The 22,387-nt window shown below is 49.7% G+C and overlaps 2 protein-coding genes across 2 annotated transcripts; both read left to right on the top strand.

Annotated features, from left to right (window-relative positions):
* Positions 1-6,066: 6,066 nt before the first annotated feature.
* LOC138995043 (keratin, type I cuticular Ha7-like) lies at positions 6,067-10,804 on the top strand. Its single transcript, XM_070395405.1, has 8 exons — positions 6,067-6,495; positions 7,483-7,565; positions 8,560-8,716; positions 9,006-9,167; positions 9,269-9,394; positions 9,769-9,989; positions 10,207-10,313; positions 10,596-10,804. Exons 1-8 carry the CDS (start codon positions 6,067-6,069, stop codon positions 10,802-10,804), a joined length of 1,494 nt encoding a protein of 497 aa, XP_070251506.1.
* A 7,736-nt stretch (positions 10,805-18,540) lies between these two features.
* On the top strand, positions 18,541-21,998 carry LOC138995090 (keratin, type I cuticular Ha1). The gene is made up of 7 exons (XM_070395458.1): positions 18,541-18,888; positions 19,036-19,118; positions 19,459-19,615; positions 20,428-20,589; positions 20,674-20,799; positions 20,970-21,190; positions 21,872-21,998. Exons 1-7 carry the CDS (start codon positions 18,541-18,543, stop codon positions 21,996-21,998), a joined length of 1,224 nt encoding a protein of 407 aa, XP_070251559.1.
* The last annotated feature ends 389 nt before the right edge of the window (positions 21,999-22,387 follow it).

The raw sequence follows: 22,387 nt of genomic DNA, 5'->3' as shown, positions 1-22,387 counted from the left end.
GAGCCGACTCTGAAGGTCTGAGTTCCAACAAAGGAGGTCACAGCTGCCTGTCCTGGGGCTAGGATTGCCCTCACCTTGCTTAGTCTTTCTCTAGAAATACCAAACCCACTGGAGGCATTCTCACTGAATCAAAGGGCAGCAGACAACTTCTAAATAGTGGCTTCCTATCTGTGCCGTAGGCTGATTTTTAAAAACACTGCATTGTCTTCCACTGAAACTATTGTTTCCCCCCCTAGTCTCTCTTCTGGGATTTTCATTCTACTTCAGTGCTTCAGAATCTTCTAAAATGTAATTGGGCTCCTATATTAAATAAATGGCCAATAAACCTCCTTCCTGTATCACGCGGTCTCCTTCCTGTGTGTGGCAGTATATGTGGTGTGCTAGGGAGCCTGGGCCCTCAAGCCCTTGGGTGGTCATTGGCCCTGACATGTCGCTTCCAGGACCTCTCTGGGGCACTGGGGTCTGAGCCTTGGGATGAAGATCCTTGGCTGACCCTGGACATGTCTTTACCTTGCCCGTAGATCCCTACAGATGGGTGAAAGGAAGCAGTATTGGTTGCCAAGTTTGAATTCCTTCAGAACAGCTCAGAACTAACATGTCCCTACTGTGCTTTTTGGCATCTTCGGCCTCTTGGCATTTTGTTCCAGAGCAAAATCACACAAATTCGAGTTCCAACCCAGTCAAAGGGAGGTCATGTTGAGAACTACCCTGGCCAAGTTGCCATGTTTTTCTCTCAAACCGGCCCCTTCATGGAGTCAGGGCATTTCCTCCTGCTGTTAGACATGGAGGCCCAGCTTGGGCCCTGGGAACAGCTGTCTTGGTCCTGGCCCACTTCTGGGATGTGGTTTTCTCTAGAAAGATGCTGCCACAGATGTGCTTGTCTACTCTGCTGCCACCTTCCAAATGCTGGTGTGAGGACTGTGTTTGCCACAAATGCTCCAAATGCCTGCCAGCCTCCTAGATGGGACTCTGATACAGGCCCAGGTGGTCCACAGCCAGACTTGGTGGAAGAGCATTTGGGCAGCAGCAGTGGAGAGGCTGTGCCCCTTCCCTGCTGAGGAGTCAATTTCACTTTTGGCAAGCGCTGAGTGTGCCCAGATCTCAGCTCACCCATGTACCCTAGTCCAAAGACCAGTGCAAAGTTGGTCCTTCTTCATGGTAGCGTAGTATGGTGGCTAGAGCACATGTTCCAGATTCGGGCAGACCTGGGCTTAAATCCCACCTCTGCAACACCAGCTGAGTGACGTTGGCCAGGTCACTACACTCTCTTGAGACCTATTCGTAAAATTAGAAGAATGTACTTCCCTCTCACCATTGGTAAGTGATAATCCCGGTAATGTTCCCAGCATATACTAGTAGAAGGCACTCAATGAATACTGGTTTATGGGGCTTCCTGGGAACCAGCAGGGACAGTCTTTTCTTCATTGAAAGAAAGAGGAGGTAATGAGGTGGTAGCAGAGCCTGTCAGCAGTACCAGGAACCACATATTTCCATGCTGGTTTCCCGAAGGGTTGTCCATATTCCCATCCACTTATAAACAATCATGAAAACCATCGACTGTTGTTATTGGAGCTCAATTTCCCACTCCAAGTGGCTTAACCAAAATTTTTAAAAAAGCATTCTTTGGGCTGTCAGAAGATAAGAATGTCCATTGAGCTCTTTTGGGCTTTCTTCTATTAAGTGCCCCCCCCCCCGCCCCCCCCGACAGGAGTCATATGTTTTAAGCAGTGGCCAGGACCCCTTCCTGTGCCAGGGCCATGGACATCTGGTCTGTCCCGCATTCTCTGGCCAGGTCACACCCTGAATGCACTCTAATTGTAGGACCCCCATGGCTACTAGGCCTGCAGAAAAGGCTACTCAGACCTGGAAGGGACTGCAGGTTAGGGAGGCCGGCAGGTGGCTGGCCCTGGGCACTTGGACAAAGGTCTTGCTCAGTCATTACTGCAGCCTGAGGGCTCGGGGTTCCCTTCGGTACCAAATCCAAGCACTTCTCTTCCTCAGGGTGGTTCTCCCTTCTGCATGTCATCTTCCCCTCTGTGGCCTGGCTGTATCAGGATCCCCTCACTGATTGGCCCTGGATGTGGCATCTGCTTTTGCTTTGGTCACAATAATTTCAGCCAGATTGATTATTTTCCTCCCCCTGAGACTCTGGCTGCCTTGGCTTGAGACCAGGGCCAGTTTGGAGCCACCTACCACTAACCCCACTGGTCTTCAGTCAACCAGCCCTGCACTCCTGATGCGCTGGTTGGTAATAGTTCTTTCCAGTCGGGTCTCTTCAGGACCTCCCACCCACCATCTTTTTTCAAATGCCATTTTCCTCAAGTCCCAGAAGAGTGGGAAGGAGTAGGTGGCTGGCTGTGGGCCAAGGAGCTTTGGGAAGGGGCCCACACTTCTGCGCCCACCACTGCCCACACCGGGAAGCCAAGGAAATCAAGGTGGAATTATGGGCTCTCCAGAATAAGAGCATTTGAAAAGTAGATACTAGGTTTTCTGTGGTCCACCCTGGGTGATACCCAAGGCCCTGCCTCATCCTCTCCCCCTCATCTTCCTTTGCTCTTCCCGAGAACAGAATCAATGTGTCCCTTCTCAGGACCACTCACAATCACCTTCACAAGCTCATCTTGTTGAATCATTTTTGTCTTTTTTCATCATTTCAGTGTTTCCCGACCTTTTCCTCATCCATGGCTTTTCATTTAATGAATATTAAAAAAAAAACCCTCACCTTCTCATTTAATGTTGTATTAACTTTCAAAAATATAAATACCAAACTCATTTTGACTAAAAGACAGCTCATTTAGAATCCAGGTTTTGCTTGCTTTCAGACGACACTCCCTCTACCCAAAATATCTTCCCTGCCACTGTGTTAGAGATTCCAAATACCACTCCCCCCTAGGGTCATCCTCCCATTGAGAAGCAGGGCTGCCGGTCAGGTCTGAGCCTTGGGCTGCCTCAACCTCCCTACCTGCCCTGAGGCGTAAGAAACCTTAGCAGCTCAGAAGGGCTTCTCAGTACGTCCAAACAGCCCAGGCTCCAGGCACTTACCTCTGACCCCCTGGTGGCCAGTCCCACTCACTACATGTCACGCTCTCCAAACTTAATTCCACTTCTCTCCCTTCAGCCAGCTCTTTGCTTTAACTTCCCAGCTTCCCTTCCGATCACATTACACTCCCAGGGTGACCTCAAGAACATTTTGGTGTCTCTTTCTCCTCCCCCCCATATACAGCCAATCACTCAGCCTTAGAGAGTCCTCTTGGGACATCTCTGTCCTCCATCCCTCCCTTACTATTGGCACTGCTAGTGGCTGGAGGTTTCCATCAAGTGCTACCCGGACTCTGGTAAAAGCCTCCTCCTGCCCATCTTTCAAGCCCAAGATCATCTCTTTGATACTCTACATCTCTAAGGCTCTGTGGCCTCTCCTTCCTTTGAGTTACATGGTCTATCTCTACTGCTCTGGGTTTTTTTGAGAAGTGGGGTTTCTCTAATTCATCTCTGTAGACCCCTTAGTGCCTTGAGCGGGCATTGCTATGGCAGGAGCTCGTGAATATTGGAGTGAATCACCGGGACAAGGCCACTGATGGTGGTAAACCCTGCCTTGGAAATAGTGCCCACATCTGCACACATCTACTGGCAGCCTCTTAACCCAAACTCATCAGAAATTCACTTCTAAGACCCACACTTAAGGGTGATAGGAACTATGAGGAATGTATTCCGAGGAATTATACTCAGGATGGCAGGCAAGGGGACTTAGAACCATGCTAAATAAAGAACCAGGAATGAGAAATCACACAGCAGTCTTAAAGAGCTGAAGGTCTGCTATAGGGCAGAATGACTGGAATTTTCCTCTCTGGGACCCCATGGGTAGAATGAGAAAGGAAACTAACTAAAGAGCAAACTCTGACTTACTTGCTAATGCATCACCAGCATCCAACGCCTGTGCCTGCTTGCACAGGTAGGAACTCAATAAATTTTTGTTGAATGCCCGAATAAAAGAACAAATGGAAACAATAGGTAGAACTAGCAGGGAGGTAGATCTGTCTCTGCATAAAGAACTTTCTAACAATCCTGATGTGGAAAGTCTTCTAAGGCAAAGCTAGCTGTTACTTATCTCTTGATTCCACTGTCTTGTACAAAGCCTGGGATACTGGGAGCCACAAGGGCCAAGTTGGCCAGGGATGAGTCATCTTGAAAAATGGTGGTCTGGGCACCTAGTTAGAGGCAGGTTATCAGAAGGGATTCAATGCCAAAGAGTCCAAGACTAGTGGACTTTGAGATCCCTTTTGGCTAGATATTTGATGTTTTTGAGCCAGCTATGACATGTACTGTTGCCTCAAGGGCACTCCCGGTGCAGGTGCATTCATTCATCTTAAGAATGGGGTCAAAGTAGCGTCTTCGTTAGCATAGTCTTGAAGCTGGCTGGCTGCCCTTTTCCAGGGCTTATTAAACGACTGGCCACAAACTTCTGATGCGCTGAATGTGTCTGAAGATTAAGGAAATTTAAATTTTGTTCTAGAGTCTCCTAAGTAATGGGCAATCAAGGTAGGTGCGTTTCAAAGAAATGCAAGAAGTTTCAAAAGATGCAACATCAAAGTTCTTGAGTGGGTATCTTTTAAAATAAGACGAGGAGGGAGTCAGTGGGTGAGAGTGTCTGACGAGGAAAAATGCCCAGAAAGTATGGGAGGTGCCTGAGAACAGACACCCTACAGTAGGAATCACTGCCTGCCTTAATTAGATGGCAGACTCCAAAACACAGGAACATGATTTTATTTCCTGGGAATCACAAAGTACCCAGTTTCATTCCCAAGTGTTTCCCCACTTCCAAAACAGCTCATCGGCTTCACACTTGCACACGGAAAGCCTTAATTGCCAAAATCAGTTTGATATGTTGTATTTTCATTTTAATCCAGTTCAAAATACTTTCATTTCTCATTTGATTTCGCCTATGTCCCTTGGGTTATTAAAGTGTGTTATTTAGTTTTCAAACACCAAAATCAATTTAGAATTTAGGTTTTTCTTTCGTTGTTCTGGCCTACAGAAGGAAACTTCCTTCTCTTTTCTGTTACTTTCCTTCACGAGGATTTTGGCTATTTTTCCTCAGAGTTGAGGAAAGTCAGCTACCAGGGGCAGATCTTATCTTTGATTTGCCTTTACCTGAAGACTATACATGGGATGGTCCTGGCATTCAAGGCTCCCATAATCTGGACTAAACGCAACTTTCCAGGAGGGGCATGTAAGTGCCAACACAGTTAGATTCTTTCCCACTTTCCAAACATGTTTGATTCTGTTCATTCTGTTTTCTATGAGAGCTACTCTCTGTCCCAATCCCTCATGGAAACCATCATGCAAACACATTTTAGATGCTCCCTATTCTGTGAAGTCTTTTTCTGGTCTCTCCAGATGCTCACTTCTTAAAATCTCCACAGCTCTTCTATTTAAAAATACGTTTAACACTCCTCCTACTGCCTTTATAATACCAAGGCCATTAACTTTCTTCTCTCTCTTATTAAAATCAAACCCCACTCCCTCCAAGGAGGCCAAGCAGTGCCCCCTCCCTCTCCCCAGCTCTCCATACATATCTGCTGGGGGAGAAATTGTGATTTTTCTCTTTCCTCAATGTGCCTGATGGACTAGCATCTTAGACTTTGCCATGATGACAACATTCTAAGGTAGGAAAAGGCCACAGGAGGGACAGAGCTTTTGAGGACATGTTAGGAGTCCCAGGGTCTCGATTATCTCACAGATACAAGCTGACAGCGGGGGATGAATTCACAGCCCCAGAGTGTGGGTGGCTCAATGAAGAACTCTTCCCCTGTGTGCGAGGAATCTGCATGGATGAGCAGCATCCTGTGTGGGGTAGGCCTTTTTTATGAACTCATTAACTCTTTATAGGAGACAAAATCACTGACTAACCAAGTGATCGTATAACATTCGATATACATATTAATGAGCAAAATGCCAGTTTTCTTGCATCAACTCCCACTACAGGCTTATATAAGATCTAGAGGAGGAAGGTTTTAGGCTCCAGCAAATGCAACCGTGGACAAAGCCGGAGGCCAGCCTTTGAGCACCATGACTTCCGACCACTGCAGTTCTCCCCTCAGGGGGCAGGTTTCAGAGGCCAAGGCTGCCTGCCAGGGCCTCCTGGCCAGCCTGGCACATGCCAACCGAGTTCGAGTGGGGACCACCCCGCTGGGCGGACCCAATCTCTGTCTTCCCAACAGCTGCCACAATGCTTGCCCCTTGCCAGGAACCCGCAACATTCCTGCCAACATCGGAAGCTGTGGGGCCTACGGTGAAGGCACCCTGAACGGCCATGAGAAGGAGACCATGCAGTTCCTGAACGACCGCCTGGCCAACTACCTGCAGAAGGTGCGGCAGCTGGAGCAGGAGAATGTGGAGCTGGAGACCAAGATCCGAGAGTGGAGCAAATGCCATGAGACCACCATGTGCCCCAACTACCAGGGCTACTTCCAGACCCTTGAGGAGCTCCAGCAGAAGGTGAGGTTTGGGGTTCTCCAGGTCATGGGTTGGCAAACTGTGGCCCGTGGGCCAAATCTGGCCTGCTGCCTGATTTTGTAAATAAAGTTTTATTGGTACAGCTGTGCTATTTCATTGATGTATGGTCTTTGGCTGTCTTTGTGCTACAGTGGCAGAGTTGAGTAGTCATGACTGAGACCCATGGTCTGCAAAGCTTAAAATATTTACACTCTGGCCCTTTACAGACAAAGATTACTAACTCTTGCACTAAATGTCCAGGGCCTGGACTGGCAGTGGAAGCAGCAATAGCTGAAATGTTTTTTAGATGTGGGAAGAGAAATTCTCAAGTGGAGGTGAATGGGGACATGTAAAGGATGAGACGTAGGATTTGACTCGCCAGGATTTTGAGTTTATGCTTACTTCGGTTCAGTACTTAAATTCCTAACCTGTAGTTGTAAAAACAGTGCAACTAACTTCTGGTGCAGTAAAAGGGGTCAGAGGAGTATGCTCCAATGTCCTGCATGAGCCAGAGTATATCCATTCAGTAGCACTGGCCTCTTCTGCACATCAGCTGTCCCCTCTGATGATCATGTCAATGCTGCTTAAGAGCCTACATCTTAGTTCTGAAGACAGGAAGACAAGGAATGTCAGAATGGCCACCCACAGAAATCTAGCTAGATTCAGAGAAGACCTTTGGGGAAGTTGACCAACCAGCGCAAAGGACTTCTTATTAGGAATGGATCCCACCTTAAAACTTTCATAACCAGCCATTGTTCTCTGGTCTAGACTCCAGATCTTTTTGTTTATATCTGGCTAAGCATCACATCTGGCAAAATAAAATGATCTTTTTTATATGTTCAGTTTGCACAAGCATCTTTTACACGTTTGGGAGTTTGTGTTTGTCCAAGGGGATGTTGCAGTTTGAACCCAGCCAATAGGACTTCTTTTGACCTGAGGCCACAGATGGTCTGAGAACAGTGAATCACTGAGCCTACTTTCTTTCCTCAGATCCTGTGCATCAAATCTGAGAACAACAGGCTGGTCATCCAAGTCGATAATGCCAAGCTGGCTGCAGATGACTTCAGGACCAAGTGAGTTGGGGTCAGGTGGGAAGGGGACAGGGCCAGATGCCTCTTCTGGCTTCTTCTCTCCTGTGATGCAGTTGGCATCAGAGATGTAATGGACCAGGACCAAACCAACAGTTCCAGCAAGAGAAAATAAAGGACAATTAAGCCCAAGATCTTGGAAGAACAACCCCGCCCCCCCAATAATTGTTTAGCCTTTAGAGTTGACAACATGACAGTTTAGAACCACCGGCCACTTGATTCCATTGTAAGAAGAACCTTGTGAAGTATGCAGGGCAGTGATGGTCTCTCCTTCATGAGGACGCGGAGGCTCAGGGTGCTGATGTGACTTGCCAGAAGTCACGTGGCTACTGAGAGGTAGAACTGGAACTTGGCCCCTGGTTTCCTACCCTGAGGCCATTTCCTAGGAACTTTGCTGCCTCAGTGAGGATATGATTCCACACTGCAGCCTGACTAATGTGTGAGCTCTAGTAATTCATGATGCCATGGAGGCATGTGGAGGTCACAGGGTTTATATCACCTGAGAAGGTCCCGCCTGGGAGCAGGAAGGGGCCTTATGTTTTGTCGTCTTTCTTCAGGGCACCTGGAAGCCTCACTCCTCTAGAGCTAAAGAAAGTCATTTCCTTCATTCCATGCTCGCTGTTGGCTTTTAATCTGAGAGAGATCCCAGGGTCCGTCTCAGCAGGGAAAATGGAAGAGGGGGTTCTGCGGTGATCATACTGCATCGTAATTACTCATTACTCTGCTGCCTCCCCTCTGGCCGTCAGCCATCTGTCCATCCCAGTATCCTCAGTACTGGCCACTTTGCGGGTTCATCTTAGGTGCTTAGTGTTGAATGAGTGGGGAGCACCCTACTGCTTTCTGACCATGAGCACACTACACAGCAAATGCCAACTCACAATGAGATTGCAGAGAGGAGCCAGTGACGTTATGGCTGTACGTTGGGTCCTGGGGTCCCTTCTACCCTTGAACCTCAACTCCTATACCTGACTTGGTAAAGGTACCAGATGGAGCACTCACTCTACCAGCTGGTGGAGGCTGACATTTGCGGCCTGCGCAGGGCGCTGGATGACCTCACACTTGCCAAGTGCGACCTGGAGGCCCAGGTGGAATCCCTGAAGGAGGAGCTGCTCTGCCTCAAGAAGAACCATGAACAGGTGGGGTCCTTTGTGTATCTGTGTAGACGTCTGGGGGCTGAATGCAGGCTCAGTTGAAGGAAGAAACGAGGCTCTTCCTCTGGCTCAGGATGGAAGCTCTGCAGGCCCTGCCTTATGGTTAAGCCTCGGAAGCTATGAAGAGGAGCTCTGGTATTCAGTGGGAGCATGTTCTTCATCCGCAGAGGGTGAAGGAAAATCATTGGGATGATGGGCAGTGGGAGATCATTGAGGCTTTGGGTGGAGGTAGTAGGAGCTCAGTGAATAGGACATCCTCCTTCTGTGCCCACAGGAAGTCCACACTCTGACGTGCCAGCTGGGAGACAGGCTCCTGATTGAGCTGGACACGGAGCCCACCGTGGACCTGAGCAGGGTGCTGGAGGAGATGCGGTGCCAGTACGAGACCATGGTGGAGACCAACCGGCGTGACGTGGAGCAGTGGTTCGAAGCTCAGGTGAGGCGGTGCTGCGGAGCAGGGGGCAGGTGGGCTGGGGGAGCCCAGCTTCCATGTGGGCCAGTGAGCTGACCTGTGTCGTTTATCCCACTGTGCTTCAGTCTGAAGGCATCAGCCTGCAGGCCACGTCCTGCTCCGAGGAGCTGCAGTGCTGCCAGTCGGAGATCCTGGAGCTGAGACGCACAGTGAATGCCCTGGAGGTGGAGCTTCGGGCTCAGCACCACCTGGTGAGCTCCTGTGCGTGCATGGAAGACTGGGCTTGGCTCCCACTCCCAGGAACAGTTCCGGGTTCAGTACATGCTTCCCTTAAATAGAGACCAGGGCACAGCCTGAACCTTGACCTCATCCCTTTAGCATTGGACATTCTCATGATGTGAATGCTGAGGGAATGCACATTAACCCAGATGAGGGAGATTCTGCAAACCCCTCCTATGGTCTATGAAGAGCCATAGCATGTTGTCCGTTCCTCCAGCTGGAGACTGCTAACAGGGGCTAGACTGTTCTCTGGCAATCTCTTGGGGGGTGTCATCATCTGGCTGCAGAGCCTGCGGGTAGGAGTCCATGCTTTTTAACCTGCCTCTCATTTTCTTTGGCATCACAGAAGGACTGTCTGCAGAACTCCCTGTGCGAGGCCGAGGCCCGCTTCGGCACCGAGCTGGCCCAGATGCAGTGCCTGATCAGCACCGTGGAGGAGCAGCTGGCCGAGATCCGGGCTGATCTGGAGCGGCAGAACCAGGAGTACCAGGTGCTGCTGGACGTCAAGGCCCGGCTGGAAGGCGAGATCGCCACGTACCGGAACCTTCTGGAGAGCGAGGACTGCAAGTAGGTCCTCTAATGTCTGTGTCAATGTCACGTGTAAAAGCAGAGCCCTCTTATTGGCAATGCCCTAGAGGTGGCACTGCAGACACAATCTTTGAAGACAAACTTGTTATCCAAGGTCTAAAACCCTGTTTGCTCCTCCGATTCTAGAGTGCGGTATACTTTTGTCTTTCATGAACTTCTGATGCCAATGTTACAAACAGCGTTTTTCTCTTGGCAGACTTCCCTGCAACCCATGCACAACCCCGGCCTCCAGCACCCCCTGTCCAGCCCCTGCAGCCTGTACCCCCTGCCCTCCCTGCCCTTCCAGGCCTCTTCAGGTCTCCCGTGGGCCCTGCTCGTCGCCTCAGTGCTGACATATTCCTCAGCCCGAGGTGCCAGAAAACAGAACACGATCCTTCAGCTCCATCGAGCCTTACTGCCTCAGCCAACCCCGGAGACTGGAGCCAGGCGGGCGGCGCTTCTCCTTGGTGGGATTCCAGTCCTGCCGCTCAGCTCCGGGCCCTGGACTTGTGCTTCCTTTTCTCTCTTCCATTGCCTCCTGGTTTCTCTGAGATGTGGCAGGTAACCTTTTTTTAAAATTTTACTAATAAACTTCACCTTCTGCAGCACAAGGAGGCCCGAGCCTGCTGGTCTCAGTTTCTCCATCCCATGCCGAGAGCGATGCTGGGAGCTCCTTGAACCAGCCGTTCCCACAGAAGCAGGGCTTGTGGCTCTGGGAGATGGCAAAGCCGGTGACAACTGGGGTTGAACTGGGACTGCAGCAAATCGGCACGGACGAGAGATGCCTGTCTCTGGACCTGCCCCAGCCTATTTAGACCCGGATTCACAGAGCTTTTAAGACACAGACACTAAAACACTCCACCCCTTTATCTGGCTGCAGCATCACGGCTCTTGCGCAGAGGAAAAGCTCCATCCAGAGGTCCTGCCGGGTCTCTGCATAAAGTCAGCTTCGTGATCTCATGCTTCTGACCAGCAAGGCCCCGTGCTGGGCGTTACAGACCTGTGACCAGGGTCCCAGAGAAACCCGCAAGCGGGGAGCGGCTGTCATTATTCTCAGCTGGTGGCTGAGTCAAGGCTTGACCCGCAGTCCCTTTGAACTAGACCAGTGGTCGGCAAACTCATTAGTCAACAGAGCCACATATCAACAGTACAACGATTGAAATTTCTTTTGAGAGCCACATTTTTTAAACTTAAACTATATAGGTAGGTACATTGTTATTAACTTAATTAGGGTACTCCTAAGGCTTAGGAAGAGCCACACTCAAGGGGCCAAAGAGCCGCATGTGGCTCGGGAGCTGCAGTTTGCCGGCCACTGAACTAGACCAAAGCCCATCCTCTGGGAGCTTTGAAGGGGAAAACAATCCGACATGAGAAGGTTTAGGGTGGTGGTTAAGTGTGGTCCTCCAACCGGTAGCACCAGCACTACTGGAAACTTGTGGAAAATCCACATTCTTGAGCCCCACCCGAGACTTTCTGAAGCAGAAGTCTGGTTTACCAAGACTTCCGGATGATTCTATGCACTCTCACGTTCGAGAACCACCGGGTTAGGGGCTTTATTTGGGGAGTGAGCCCCTACCTGGCCAGACTCTGCAGAAGGGGTTGGCCCTGCTCTCCTGACCAGTCCCATGGGGGAGGAATCCCTCAGACCGCTGAGCTAGAGCATTTCCCCCGCACATGACGAAACTCTGGACATATTTAACCCTGGTGATTGCTGAGCCTGTCAGACTATCGGTCTATCCATCAAACTGACCCACCCACACTCCTCAACAGGCTCCCCTGGCAAGTCCTTCTGGCAGCTGCTGGGCTTGAAACTTGCAGGCAATAGACACATGGGCCGGAGGCTCCATATTTAGGCTGAGAACAGCACATCTCCAGAAAGCAGCATTGCATCTGGCCAAAGGCAGGAGGCAGGGAGTTCCCCATCACAGGAGATACGCAAGCAGGGCCTTTGCAGCCACCTGGTGGGGATGCTGAGGCGGGGACTCGGATAGTTGATGGGCCTGGACGAGATGATTGCAGAGGGTCTTCTAGTCCCCAGATTCTATGACTCCGCTCTTGAGGTTGTATTTGTCTTACGTGTTAAAGTGGAGCCCTCTCTGCTCTGTGATCCCTCTGAATCGAAGTCACTTGCTGGGACGTTTACAAAGTCTGGCTGATGGTTGTTGAATCCAGCCCATTTGGTGCAGAAGTGACCAGTCTCAAGCTCCAGAGGTGGAGAGAGCTCGGGAGCTCTCTGTCTCCAACTGCTGTCAAGCCTAGACTCTTCTTATCTATCGGCCACTGTCCGTGTAGACAGGGCTGATTTGCTTGGGAGGCGCCAGGACTCTGATCATACGAAGCTTCGGAAGGGTCAGAAGCTGTCACACCCTCCTCTCCCACCCCACGTGGTGAAGGTGTTTGGGCACAGGTGACACACCCCTGAGGCACTACCTGAGTGGGTCCCACTAAGGAAGAGCAATTTTGATTAGTCTTATTTTAGCACCTGGCTCAAACACCTTCACCTCCTCCTTTGTACTTAAATAGCTCCTTTCATCCAACAAGTTCAAAGCTGCCTAACAAAATAAACCCACTTATTCCTGCACATGACAGAGTAGGCAAGCATTATTCTTCCCATTTAAGGGGGGGAGAGAGAGAAGGTGAGTCATTTAGTGGTTGAGGGATTCTTCTGGTGACATGAAATGAGTCAATGGGGCCCCAGGGTGATTGACCCGTATTTCTTAAGTTCACATTCAATGCCCTGTCATTTATAATTATAAGAGTAGCTTTGATGAGACATTGTTTGTGTATGTGTGTGTGTGTGAAGTGGTTTGGGTTCCTGGGAAGAATTACTGGGTAGACGGGTCTATCATACTTGGGGAGGTGTGAGGAGCTTCCCTGGAACACAAGCAGCCCATCATTATCATCATCACTATCATCACCACCACCACAATATTCATTTTCATCATCATCATCACATTGTATTCAAAGCTCACATTCATTGAGCTCTTACTATAAGCCAGGCACTAAATTACAGATAAGTTTATATATATAAACTCAATTAACCCTTACAGCAATTCTATGAAGCCAATGCTTTTGCTATCCCTATTTTGCAGATGAGGAACTGAGGCTCAGAGAGATTAAGTAACAAACCCAAGATCACACAGCTGCTAGGTAGTGAAGCCAGAATTTAGATTCAGGCAGTCTGCTCCTAGCAACTGCTCTTAACCTCTGTGCTTTACAGAGGCTAAGTCTCAGATTGTGTCAGCAGAACCTTAACTACCCCCAGTGCTTTTCCTTGAAGGAAATGAGAGAGTGTTTATGCCAGAGGAACCATTTCTGAGGCTTTATGTCACAAAAGGTGATACAAGGAAGGAAACTCCTATAGCATCTCAAAATAGCTTGAGGAGCTTGGCCATTTTAATGCCTGGGAATCACCAAGGAAGGTCACCCTACCCCCAGCCATCACTAAACCCACTCTGTCTATTGAGGAAGAGGAGGAGAAGAAAAACAGATTCCCATATACACGTTCATCATTTTACCATTGACAAAGCACTTTCATATGTGTTATTCAGTTTGCCGAACCCCGAGAGAGACAGAACAGGTGTCCGCATGCCCATTTGCAGTGGGAGAAGTTCAGGGTTAGGGAGGGGAAATGACCCCCTAAGTTCTCACGGCTGGTCTCACTCAAGCCCAAGCTTCTCATTCCCAGGCCGTTGCCGTTTCCCTGTGCTGAACCTCTAAGGCAGTGTTTCTCCACCTTCCTAATGCCGCGACCCTTTAATACAGTTCCTCATGTTGTGGTGATCCCCAACCATAAAATTATTTTCATTGCTACCTCATAACTGTAATCTTTCTACTGTTATGAATCTTAATGTAAATATCTGATATGCAGGATATATTTAGGCGACCCCTGTGAAAGTTTCGTTTGACACCCAAAGGGGTCGCGACCCACAGGTTGAGAACCACTGCTCTAAGGGCTTTGTTGGAAGCACATCTGGACAACACTTCCCATTCAGACCTACCCCACCCACTGGGAGGGGTGGCTGAGATGGATTCACACAGCAAAGGGATTTCAGGGCCTGGGGTTCTCCCCAAGGAGAGTCTTCCTGTGCTTTTTCCTACCCTGCACTGTCCACCTCACCCAGCCACATTCAGGCTGAGCTCCTGGCCTCTGGCCACCTCCTGGCCTCTCTCAGCGGAGGCTCCCCCTTTACCCTGGTTTTTGTACCCAAATCTCCTTTTTCTCCCTTCTTCCTCCCTGGTTATCAGACATCCTCCACATGTGTCCAGCCATTCACGCTGGGCTCCACGACCCTCCGCCACACGTCTGCAGCCACAGGAGGGCTCTGTCCCGAGGGTGGCACAGCTGTGTCTGCTCACTAGCAGGTGTCACCTCCATTTCTCTCCACTGATCGCATCCCCCTTTCTATTTCCTCATTCACTTGTTTGGTTTAGCACTTTTTCTTTCTTCTGCCTCATACCTGGCTCCTTCACCTGCTTTGCAACTCATCTCAGTGCCTACGGGGATGCTGCAGGGCTGAACCATTTGTGGTCTCCAAAACAACAAGAACCAAATATCAAAATAATGAATTATGCCCGGCCAACATGGCTCAGTGGTTGAGTGGCGACCTATGAACCAGGAGGTCATGGTTCCATTCCTGGTCAGGGTACATGCCCAAGTTGTGGGGTCCATCCCCAGGGTAGGGCATGCATGAGGCAGCCAATCAATGATTCCCTGTCATCACTGATGTTTTTTATCTCTCTCTCCTTCTTCCTTCCTCTCTGAAATCAATAAAAATATATTTAAACGCACACACACACACACACACACACACACACACACACACACACACTACCAGGCCTGGTTGAAGCAAAGATTCTTAAAAAGATATGGGTTCTAACAAGATCAGTTGTTTGAATTCTACCTAACCCGACCTAGAGAGTGGGGTCACCAATACACCTTCAGAACACAGGTAAATCATCTGAAATGGCCTCATCCCTCAGCCCCTGGCTGAGAACTATGAACTGGGGTTGAAAAGCCTTGACTGGAGTTTGGGGCACGAATAGGTGTGGGAAGAAGTGGGAAGGAAGAAACTTTTTTTTGAGGGGGGGTGGGTGAAGGGCCCAAATACATTACTTCATATTAGAGTTCGTTGTGGACCTGTCTGTCTGCCCAACAGGACTGAGAGCTCACAGAGGGCAGGGGCCTGCCCTCTCCCTCCCATCCCCCTGTCCTCCCAGCCCCAGCCCAGTCCTATGCCACCTGCTATGTAGACATTCAACAAATGCCTGCTTTCCTTAATGTCGCACATACAGCCTTCTAATTACATTAAACACACACCTATCTCCAAATGTCCAGCTCACACCTTTAAAATTTCTCACTTCCTTACCTTTTTGTTATTTCTCAAATATTTTGGGGCCCACGTTAGCCTGAATTGCTCATGAAAAGATAAGCCTCTACCAGAATTACGAGTCTTCTGTATCACTGTGGTCCCATGCCCAGCACCGAGAAGCTGCTCAATAAATGCATTTGGAATAAAATTGAACTAAATGAAGAAAGTGGCTCTGATAGTCCATTGACTGCTCAGTTTCTCTCTGAATGAATAAGATTTGCAGCTATTTTAATTAGGACATGAGAGAGTACGTGAAGTCTGATCCTCACCTGTGGGGGGTCGTGGAGACCTCACAGCACCAGAGTCCCACTTCCCCTATGAATCCGAGCAACAAATTTCCCCAAGCCTATCGATATTCTAGAAACACCGCAAGAGAGAGGCTAGAAGATTTACAAGGGACAGCAGCATTTATGGTCACTCACCGGTCAGCCCATCTGCTGCTCCATTCAGAATTCTTGTGCCATTTCCCCTTCTGCAGGGATAAAGGAATCTCCAGGTAACACGGGTAACCTGTTCCTGCCCGCATCCTCCATGTGGCTGTTGATTAGCCGTGAACTGGAGCCCATGCAGGTCTGACTCCCTCTGCTCCTTGCTCCTCTGCACGGTCCTTACTCGTTCAGGAACAGGTAGCCCTGTCCCCCTTTTGACTTGCGCTGCCTGCATGCCAACAATGGTGTCCTTCTCAGCCACAGACTCATCTCAGTGTGGATCAGGGAGGTGATGCTCTGGTCTGGGTGCCTTGGAAGACTGCCGCTTCTTTCAGAGGCCCCAGAAGCTGTGGTCTCACGTCTATATAGATCTTTCCCGAGTCATCGCCACTGACATCTCACAGGACACTCAGCAGGTGGGCCACTCTTCCATCCACCGATGCAGGTTGTCTTGGTTACTTCCCAGTGTTGCATCCTCCAGGTTCACTCTTGTGAAGATGGGGCATCTTTGTCTGATATGCGTGGCCCCATGTGATTCTGGGGATTCCTTCTAGGTTTCCTTCTTCCCTCTTCTTCATGTTCTTACCTCTCTTATTAAACACACCTCTCCCTGTTCCAACTCTCTCCATTTTTCTGGTCTCTGCGTTGTGCACAAATTCGGTGCCATTACTTGTCAATCCAATCCTCCAATCTTTTCGTATTTACAACCTGCACATTCTCCTTTGACTAAAGCCTCCACAATGCTACACTGGCCAGTCAGTAGATCAGGCCAAAAGAGCGTGAAGGATGCTGCTGGCATTGAGTCTGTGCTCAGAGGAACCCTCCCTGGGTGGTGAGGAAGGCGGGATTGAGGAAACAGCTCCTTGCAGGCTGACAAGTTTGGAAGCAGGAGGCTCCGTGCTGTTCTCTACAAGCAAATGCTCACGAGGCTGATTCACAGGCCTTTCCATTCGTCCCCAGCCCAGACGAAGTGAGACGGGAGCTTCCTACTGACCGAGCTGCCCAGCCTTGTGCCTTTGCTCTGGAGAGTCGGTGATGCCTGCCCCGGCACCCATCTATTTCTTCTCCTTTAATTGCCCTGGAGGAAAACAAAGAAAATTTGATTTTATTATATGCCTGGGGCGTCTTTGTAGTGCGGTGGGGCATCTTAATGGCATTATAGTAAGTGGCGATAATGGCCTTGGAGAAGGCAGATGAAGGACCTTTTATCTGAGACTCAAGCAGAGAGCCGTCAGAATACTGGCATGAAAGCTGGATGGGGAGAAGGACTCCAATAAGTTGTCAATAAAGCTGCCACTCTGGCTGGCAGCCAAAGCCACAGTGGAGGTTGGGGTGCTGCTACCCAAGATGCAAGGGGGGCCCGGTGATGCCTATAATTATGCAACTGATATATATACTCAGAACTTTGGCCACCTCTTCCTCAGACCTTCGATGCCTGCCTTCAGACCTTCTGGTGCCTTTCCTCATCCCTCAAACCAACCCCAATCCTCCAGGCTTGCTTTGCTACGTCCCCTGCTTATGCGGCATCCCAGCATTTTCTCTCCCTGTGAACAGGTCCTTGGATTCAGTGTCATGACCATAGAGCCGTCCCTGGTACCTTCTAACTTTTGGTTCTTAAACCAGGTTACGTGGAACCGAGAAAGGCTGGGGATGGGAAGCCCAGGACAAGATCGGTACATCTCTTTGGTGTATCGATTTCACTTAGCGAACTGGGCAAAAAGTTAGATAGTTTAACTGGAGACTTTGGAACGATTTTTTATCTTAAAGCCAAAATGGGTATATGACAGAATATGAAGTCAATCCACGTGATGCTTTAAGACCAACCTCAAAGGTTTTCATGCTTGTGGAAGCCCCTCTGGGCGGTCTCTGGACTTTCCCAGCTACCTGCTTACTCTGTCCCAATGCTACGGACGCCTGTGGAAAAGTCCACCGTCACCTTCTTGTTCCTTCTCACCTGTCTCCAGATGCTTTTCCCAGGTCATTGAAAAGCATTTGTATGGCTCTCTCAGCTTGCATTTTTCCCAACTCTTTTTCGAAATGATCTCTTCCTCCAGAAACTCCCCTGACTCCCAACTAATGACCAAAGCCTCTACCTTTAAAGTCTCTCTACAACCCCTTTAAGGGATATACAAGAGGTGTTACACAAACAGCTGTCCACCTTCTCAGCCAGTCCTATCCACCTCCGGGTTTCCAAGGCTTGGGGTGCCACAGTGCTGAAGGATTCGACTCTTAAAGCAGATGGAAAGGGTGCCCATTGCTGCCACTTCATACAACTTCTTCCTTGACTCAATCCCAGTCCCTCCCTAGAGATGCCAGGTGGGCTATGAGGTGGGTCTGATTATGGGTTTACAGGATCACGTGATGCAAAAGAATGTCACTGAATAGACCAACTCCCAGTTAACAAGGGCAGTTACTTGGGCTAGACTGTGTGGCCTCTTTGAAGGTCTACCACAAAAGTCTGATTTCATGGGTGTACTGAGAGGAGTCCTGACTTAGCAAGAAGCTCAAGTAAAGAATTTTATGGGACAAGAATTTTATGGGACAAGAGACTCTTATGAGGAAGGCAAATAACAGACTGAAGGGAAGGACATTTGAAAAGTGGTGAAGATGTAAGAAGAAAAAAGACTTTACAGACTATGTCCACACCCTCTGTAGAGAGAGTATAAATGCTCCTAGAAGAAGGAGTCCTACATGCTCCTTGGAGAGCTGGGACTCTGTTTTCAGCTGGGTGACTTGCTCCCTCCCAGCACCATGCCTTACAACTGCTACCTGCCCAACCTGAGCTTCCGTTCCAGCTGCTCCTCCAGGCCCTGCGTGGCCCCCAGCTGCCACAGCGCCCCCCTGCCCGGGGCCTGGAACATCCCCGCCAATGTGGGCAACTGCGGCTGGTTCTGCGAGGGCTCCTTCAATGGCAGTGAGAAGGAGACCATGCAGTTCCTGAATGACCGCCTGGCCAGCTACCTGGAGAAGGTGCGACAGCTGGAGCGGGAGAATGCGGAGCTGGAGAGCCGCATCCAGGAGCGCTGCCAGCAGCAGGAGCCCCTGATGTGCCCCAGCTACCAGTCCTACTTCCGGACCATTGAGGAGTTCCAACAGAAGGTGAGGGGCCTTGCTGTCACTGCTAAGCAAGGGGAGTTTGCCATGATTGTCAATCTGTGGTAGAGAAGTGTGTTTCTTGCTTCTATGTCATCTTGACTCTAGCTTCTCCTCTTTACTGTCCTCACTAAGTGCCCTCTCATTCTCCAGATCCTGTGCGCCAAGTCTGAGAATGCCCGGCTGGTGGTGCAGATTGACAATGCCAAGCTGGCCGCAGACGACTTCAGGACCAAGTAAGTTCTTTCAGAATGTGCACTGGGGTCCACTTCTTTTGTTAAGTCTCCAGAAGAAAAGGGATTCCCGTGGCTTTATTAAACAACAGTTTGATCCGTTGGTCACAAAGGATTCTACAGGGATTGAGGGGAGCACAGCTAAGGAATCACCAAGAGATGAGGGCTCAAATCAATCTATTGCTTTTGGATCCATATTGGGTCTTGATAGCCTCCAGAATCCTCTGTCTCCTGTTTCACTCATTGCAGAAAGTGGAAAGACAAGAGGAAAAGGGTTATCAATGATCATCCCTGGGAGTCTTGGAGGTCTGCCAGTTACTGTTCTGCTCCTGTCCTTGTGCAGGTACGAGACGGAGCTGGGTCTGCGGCAGCTGGTGGAGTCAGACATGAATGGGCTGCGCAGGATCCTGGACGAGCTGACGCTGTGCAAGGCCGACCTGGAGGCCCAGGTGGAGTCCCTGAAGGAGGAGCTGCTCTGCCTCAAGAGGAACCACGAGGAGGTGAGGCCGGAAATGAGAAATGAAGAAACCTGATTTAGTCTCCTGCTGAGGTGGCTTTAGTGATTTCCTTTTAAAACACCAACACTTCATAATGACACAAAAAATGAAGAGATGAAACCTATACATGGTCTCAGATAAATTGTCTCTTTCACTCATAATTGGATTTCCCCGAACACTCCCACCAGCTTGTGATTGGTCGCTATGTTGTAGAATGCCCACATTGGCGGGGGGTGTTCCAGGCCCCACTGTTGTATTCATGCTATGCAAAGTCATTTCTCACCACGAAGAGCCAAAAGAGTCTCTACTCTTTCAAAGTCTTGGTGAAGAATAATCTGGGGCGCTTTCTTCTCTCTCCTGGGATTAAATTATTCTCTTACTTGATGGCAAGAATTATTTGATGCAAACTGGGAAAGTGGAGGATTAGTCTGACATTCAGTGGCATCCAAGCAGGTCCTTGGAAATATGTCTTTTAAAAATGGTTGACACTATTACAGATGTCCCCTATTTCCTCTCCCTTTGCCCCCCTCCACCCAACTACCACTCCTCTACCCTCTGAGATGTGTCAGTCTGCTCCATGTTTTCACACCTATGGTCATATTTTGTTCTTTGAATCCTGGTGGGATGGCACAGTCATGGAGAGGAGGGAGCTGGGCCCACATGGAGCACAGATCACCTTGCCTTGAACCGTCAGAGATTGTTCCACTAAGTTTCTTTCCTGAGGAAACAGACTAACCGGCTTCAACAAACAATGCCATTCCTTCGAGTCTATTCTTCACTGAGGATAGTCACTCTTGCTTTTTCTGAACCCATAGGAAGTCAACACCCTGCGTTGCCAGATTGGAGACCGCCTCAACGTGGAGGTGGACGCTGCCCCCACCGTGGACCTGAACCGCGTGCTCAATGAAACAAGGTGTCAGTATGAGGCCATGGTGGAGACCAACCGCAGGGACGTGGAGGAATGGTACACCAACCAGGTGGGCATCTCAGCACATGATTACCCAGAATCTCGGAACCCTTAAGGCAGGGTCTGATCCTGTCTCTTTCCTTTGGTGTTTCAGACCCAGGAGCTGAACAAGCAGGTGGTGTCCAGCTCAGAGCAGCTGCAGACCTGCCAGGCGGAGATCATTGAGCTGAGACGCACGGTCAACGCCCTGGAGATTGAGCTGCAGGCCCAGCACAACCTGGTGGGTATTGTTTAGACCTGCTGGTGAGAATGTAGGGGAATCAGAGACACAGGGCAGCTCTTTGGGTCATAGTCTCTTTAACCCTGGAAGCTTGTGACTTCTATGGAACCTTATGGGGGGACATGCTAAAGGAGCAGCTCTGTGACATTCTTCCTCTTCAACACACACAGAGAGACTCACTGGAAAACACGCTAACGGAGACAGAGGCCCGCTACAGCTCCCAGCTGTCCCAGGTGCAGTGCATGATTACCAACGTGGAGTCCCAACTGGCTGAGATCAGGGGTGACCTGGAGCGGCAGAACCAGGAGTACCAGGTGCTGCTGGATGTCCGGGCCCGGCTGGAGTGTGAGATCAACACGTACAGAGGCCTGCTAGAGAGTGAGGACTGCAAGTGAGTACCTGGCCGGGGGTGTTTGATGAAACATACACACACACACACACACACACACACACACACACACACACACAGACTTCTCAGTCGGACTCCAGGGAAAGATTGCATGCCTTGAAAAGAAAATTATGACTTCACACCAGACATGCTCAAGCAGAACTCAGGGAACACAATATGGCCATCATTGAAAACATAAAACGGCAAGAATTGTTTAATGTACAAACTGAAATTGCCCAGCCAATTCTTTGCATTCTAATGTGATAATATTGATGATATTTCTTATGTTTTATAATACTGTTTTCTGTAGACGGTACACTTCCACCCACCACCTCATCTGGCCTCATGTACAGTTAAGAGCAGGCAGGCTGGGTCAGTATTCTCCCCATTCTGTAGGGGAAGAAACTGGGCTTAGAGAAGTTAAGGGAATTTCCCAAGGTCACCAGCTGGGAATAGACAGTGTTGGGAGTCAAAGCCACAGTTTCAGAGTTTCTGTCTAGAATTTTGGCGCTATATGGTAGGGAGACCATGAGAAATTTGACCGTGAGCTTTGTAGCCGCTGAGCCTTTAGCCTTTCTGTTATAGGTCAGGCCAAGTCCAGATGGGCATTCCATTCTTGGGGTCTCTCTGGTACGTATTATAAGCCTCCCTCAATTCACCTTTCCACATCATTCTTTTCTCCAGGCTGCCCTGCAACCCCTGCGCCACAACCAACGCCTGCAGCAAGCCCATTGGGCCCTGTGTCTCCAATCCCTGCACGCCTTGCGTCCCCCGCCCCCGCTGTGGACCCTGCAGTCCCTTTGTGCACTAAGGGCTGCCAGAGGAGCCAGGAGGCAGGGCCCAGGGCTCCAGAGCTTTGACCTGGCCCTGATTCATTCGACACAAGGGCCTGAAGACACAATTTGCATGGCTGGAAATTCACCCAACCTACTCTAGATCATTCATTCCCTGCCCCACCTTGCCTTCACCAGGATCTGTTCCTTCTCTGCTTGTCCAGAGAACCCTCCCAAGCACCAGCGGCCTTCCTTGGAACTTCCTAATAAACTTGACTTCCCTGGCAAAGCAGACGCCTTTCTCATTGGTATTCATGTCTCGTTGGTATTCATTTGTTTCGCCACACCCATCCCTGGAGCACTCTATAAAAAGCCACTTGAAAGTCAGGCCATATAATGACCTGACTCTTGGATACAGAGCCATTCT

This window comes from Myotis yumanensis, unplaced genomic scaffold, assembly GCF_028538775.1.
Source record: "Myotis yumanensis isolate MYYU_CA2020_CCGP unplaced genomic scaffold, mMyoYum1.0.hap1 SCAF_16, whole genome shotgun sequence".
NCBI lineage: Eukaryota > Metazoa > Chordata > Mammalia > Chiroptera > Vespertilionidae > Myotis > Myotis yumanensis.
Note: the sequence above shows the minus strand (reverse complement) of the source record. Positions and strands in the feature narration are given on the sequence as shown.

Bases quoted from the DNA above. Each gene is read 5' to 3' on its own strand.
- LOC138995043 (XM_070395405.1), top strand. From the start codon at position 6,067: ATGACTTCCGACCACTGCAGTTCTCCCCTCAGGGGGCAGGTTTCAGAG. The intron at 6,496-7,482 runs GTGAGGTTTGGG...TTCTTTCCTCAG, and splicing joins TTGAGGAGCTCCAGCAGAAG to ATCCTGTGCATCAAATCTGA. The intron at 10,314-10,595 runs GTGGGCCCTGCT...CACCTTCTGCAG, and splicing joins CAGGCCTCTTCAGGTCTCCC to CACAAGGAGGCCCGAGCCTG.
- LOC138995090 (XM_070395458.1), top strand. From the start codon at position 18,541: ATGCCTTACAACTGCTACCTGCCCAACCTGAGCTTCCGTTCCAGCTGC. The intron at 19,119-19,458 runs GTAAGTTCTTTC...GTCCTTGTGCAG, and splicing joins GCAGACGACTTCAGGACCAA to GTACGAGACGGAGCTGGGTC. The intron at 20,590-20,673 runs GTGGGCATCTCA...TTGGTGTTTCAG, and splicing joins AGGAATGGTACACCAACCAG to ACCCAGGAGCTGAACAAGCA.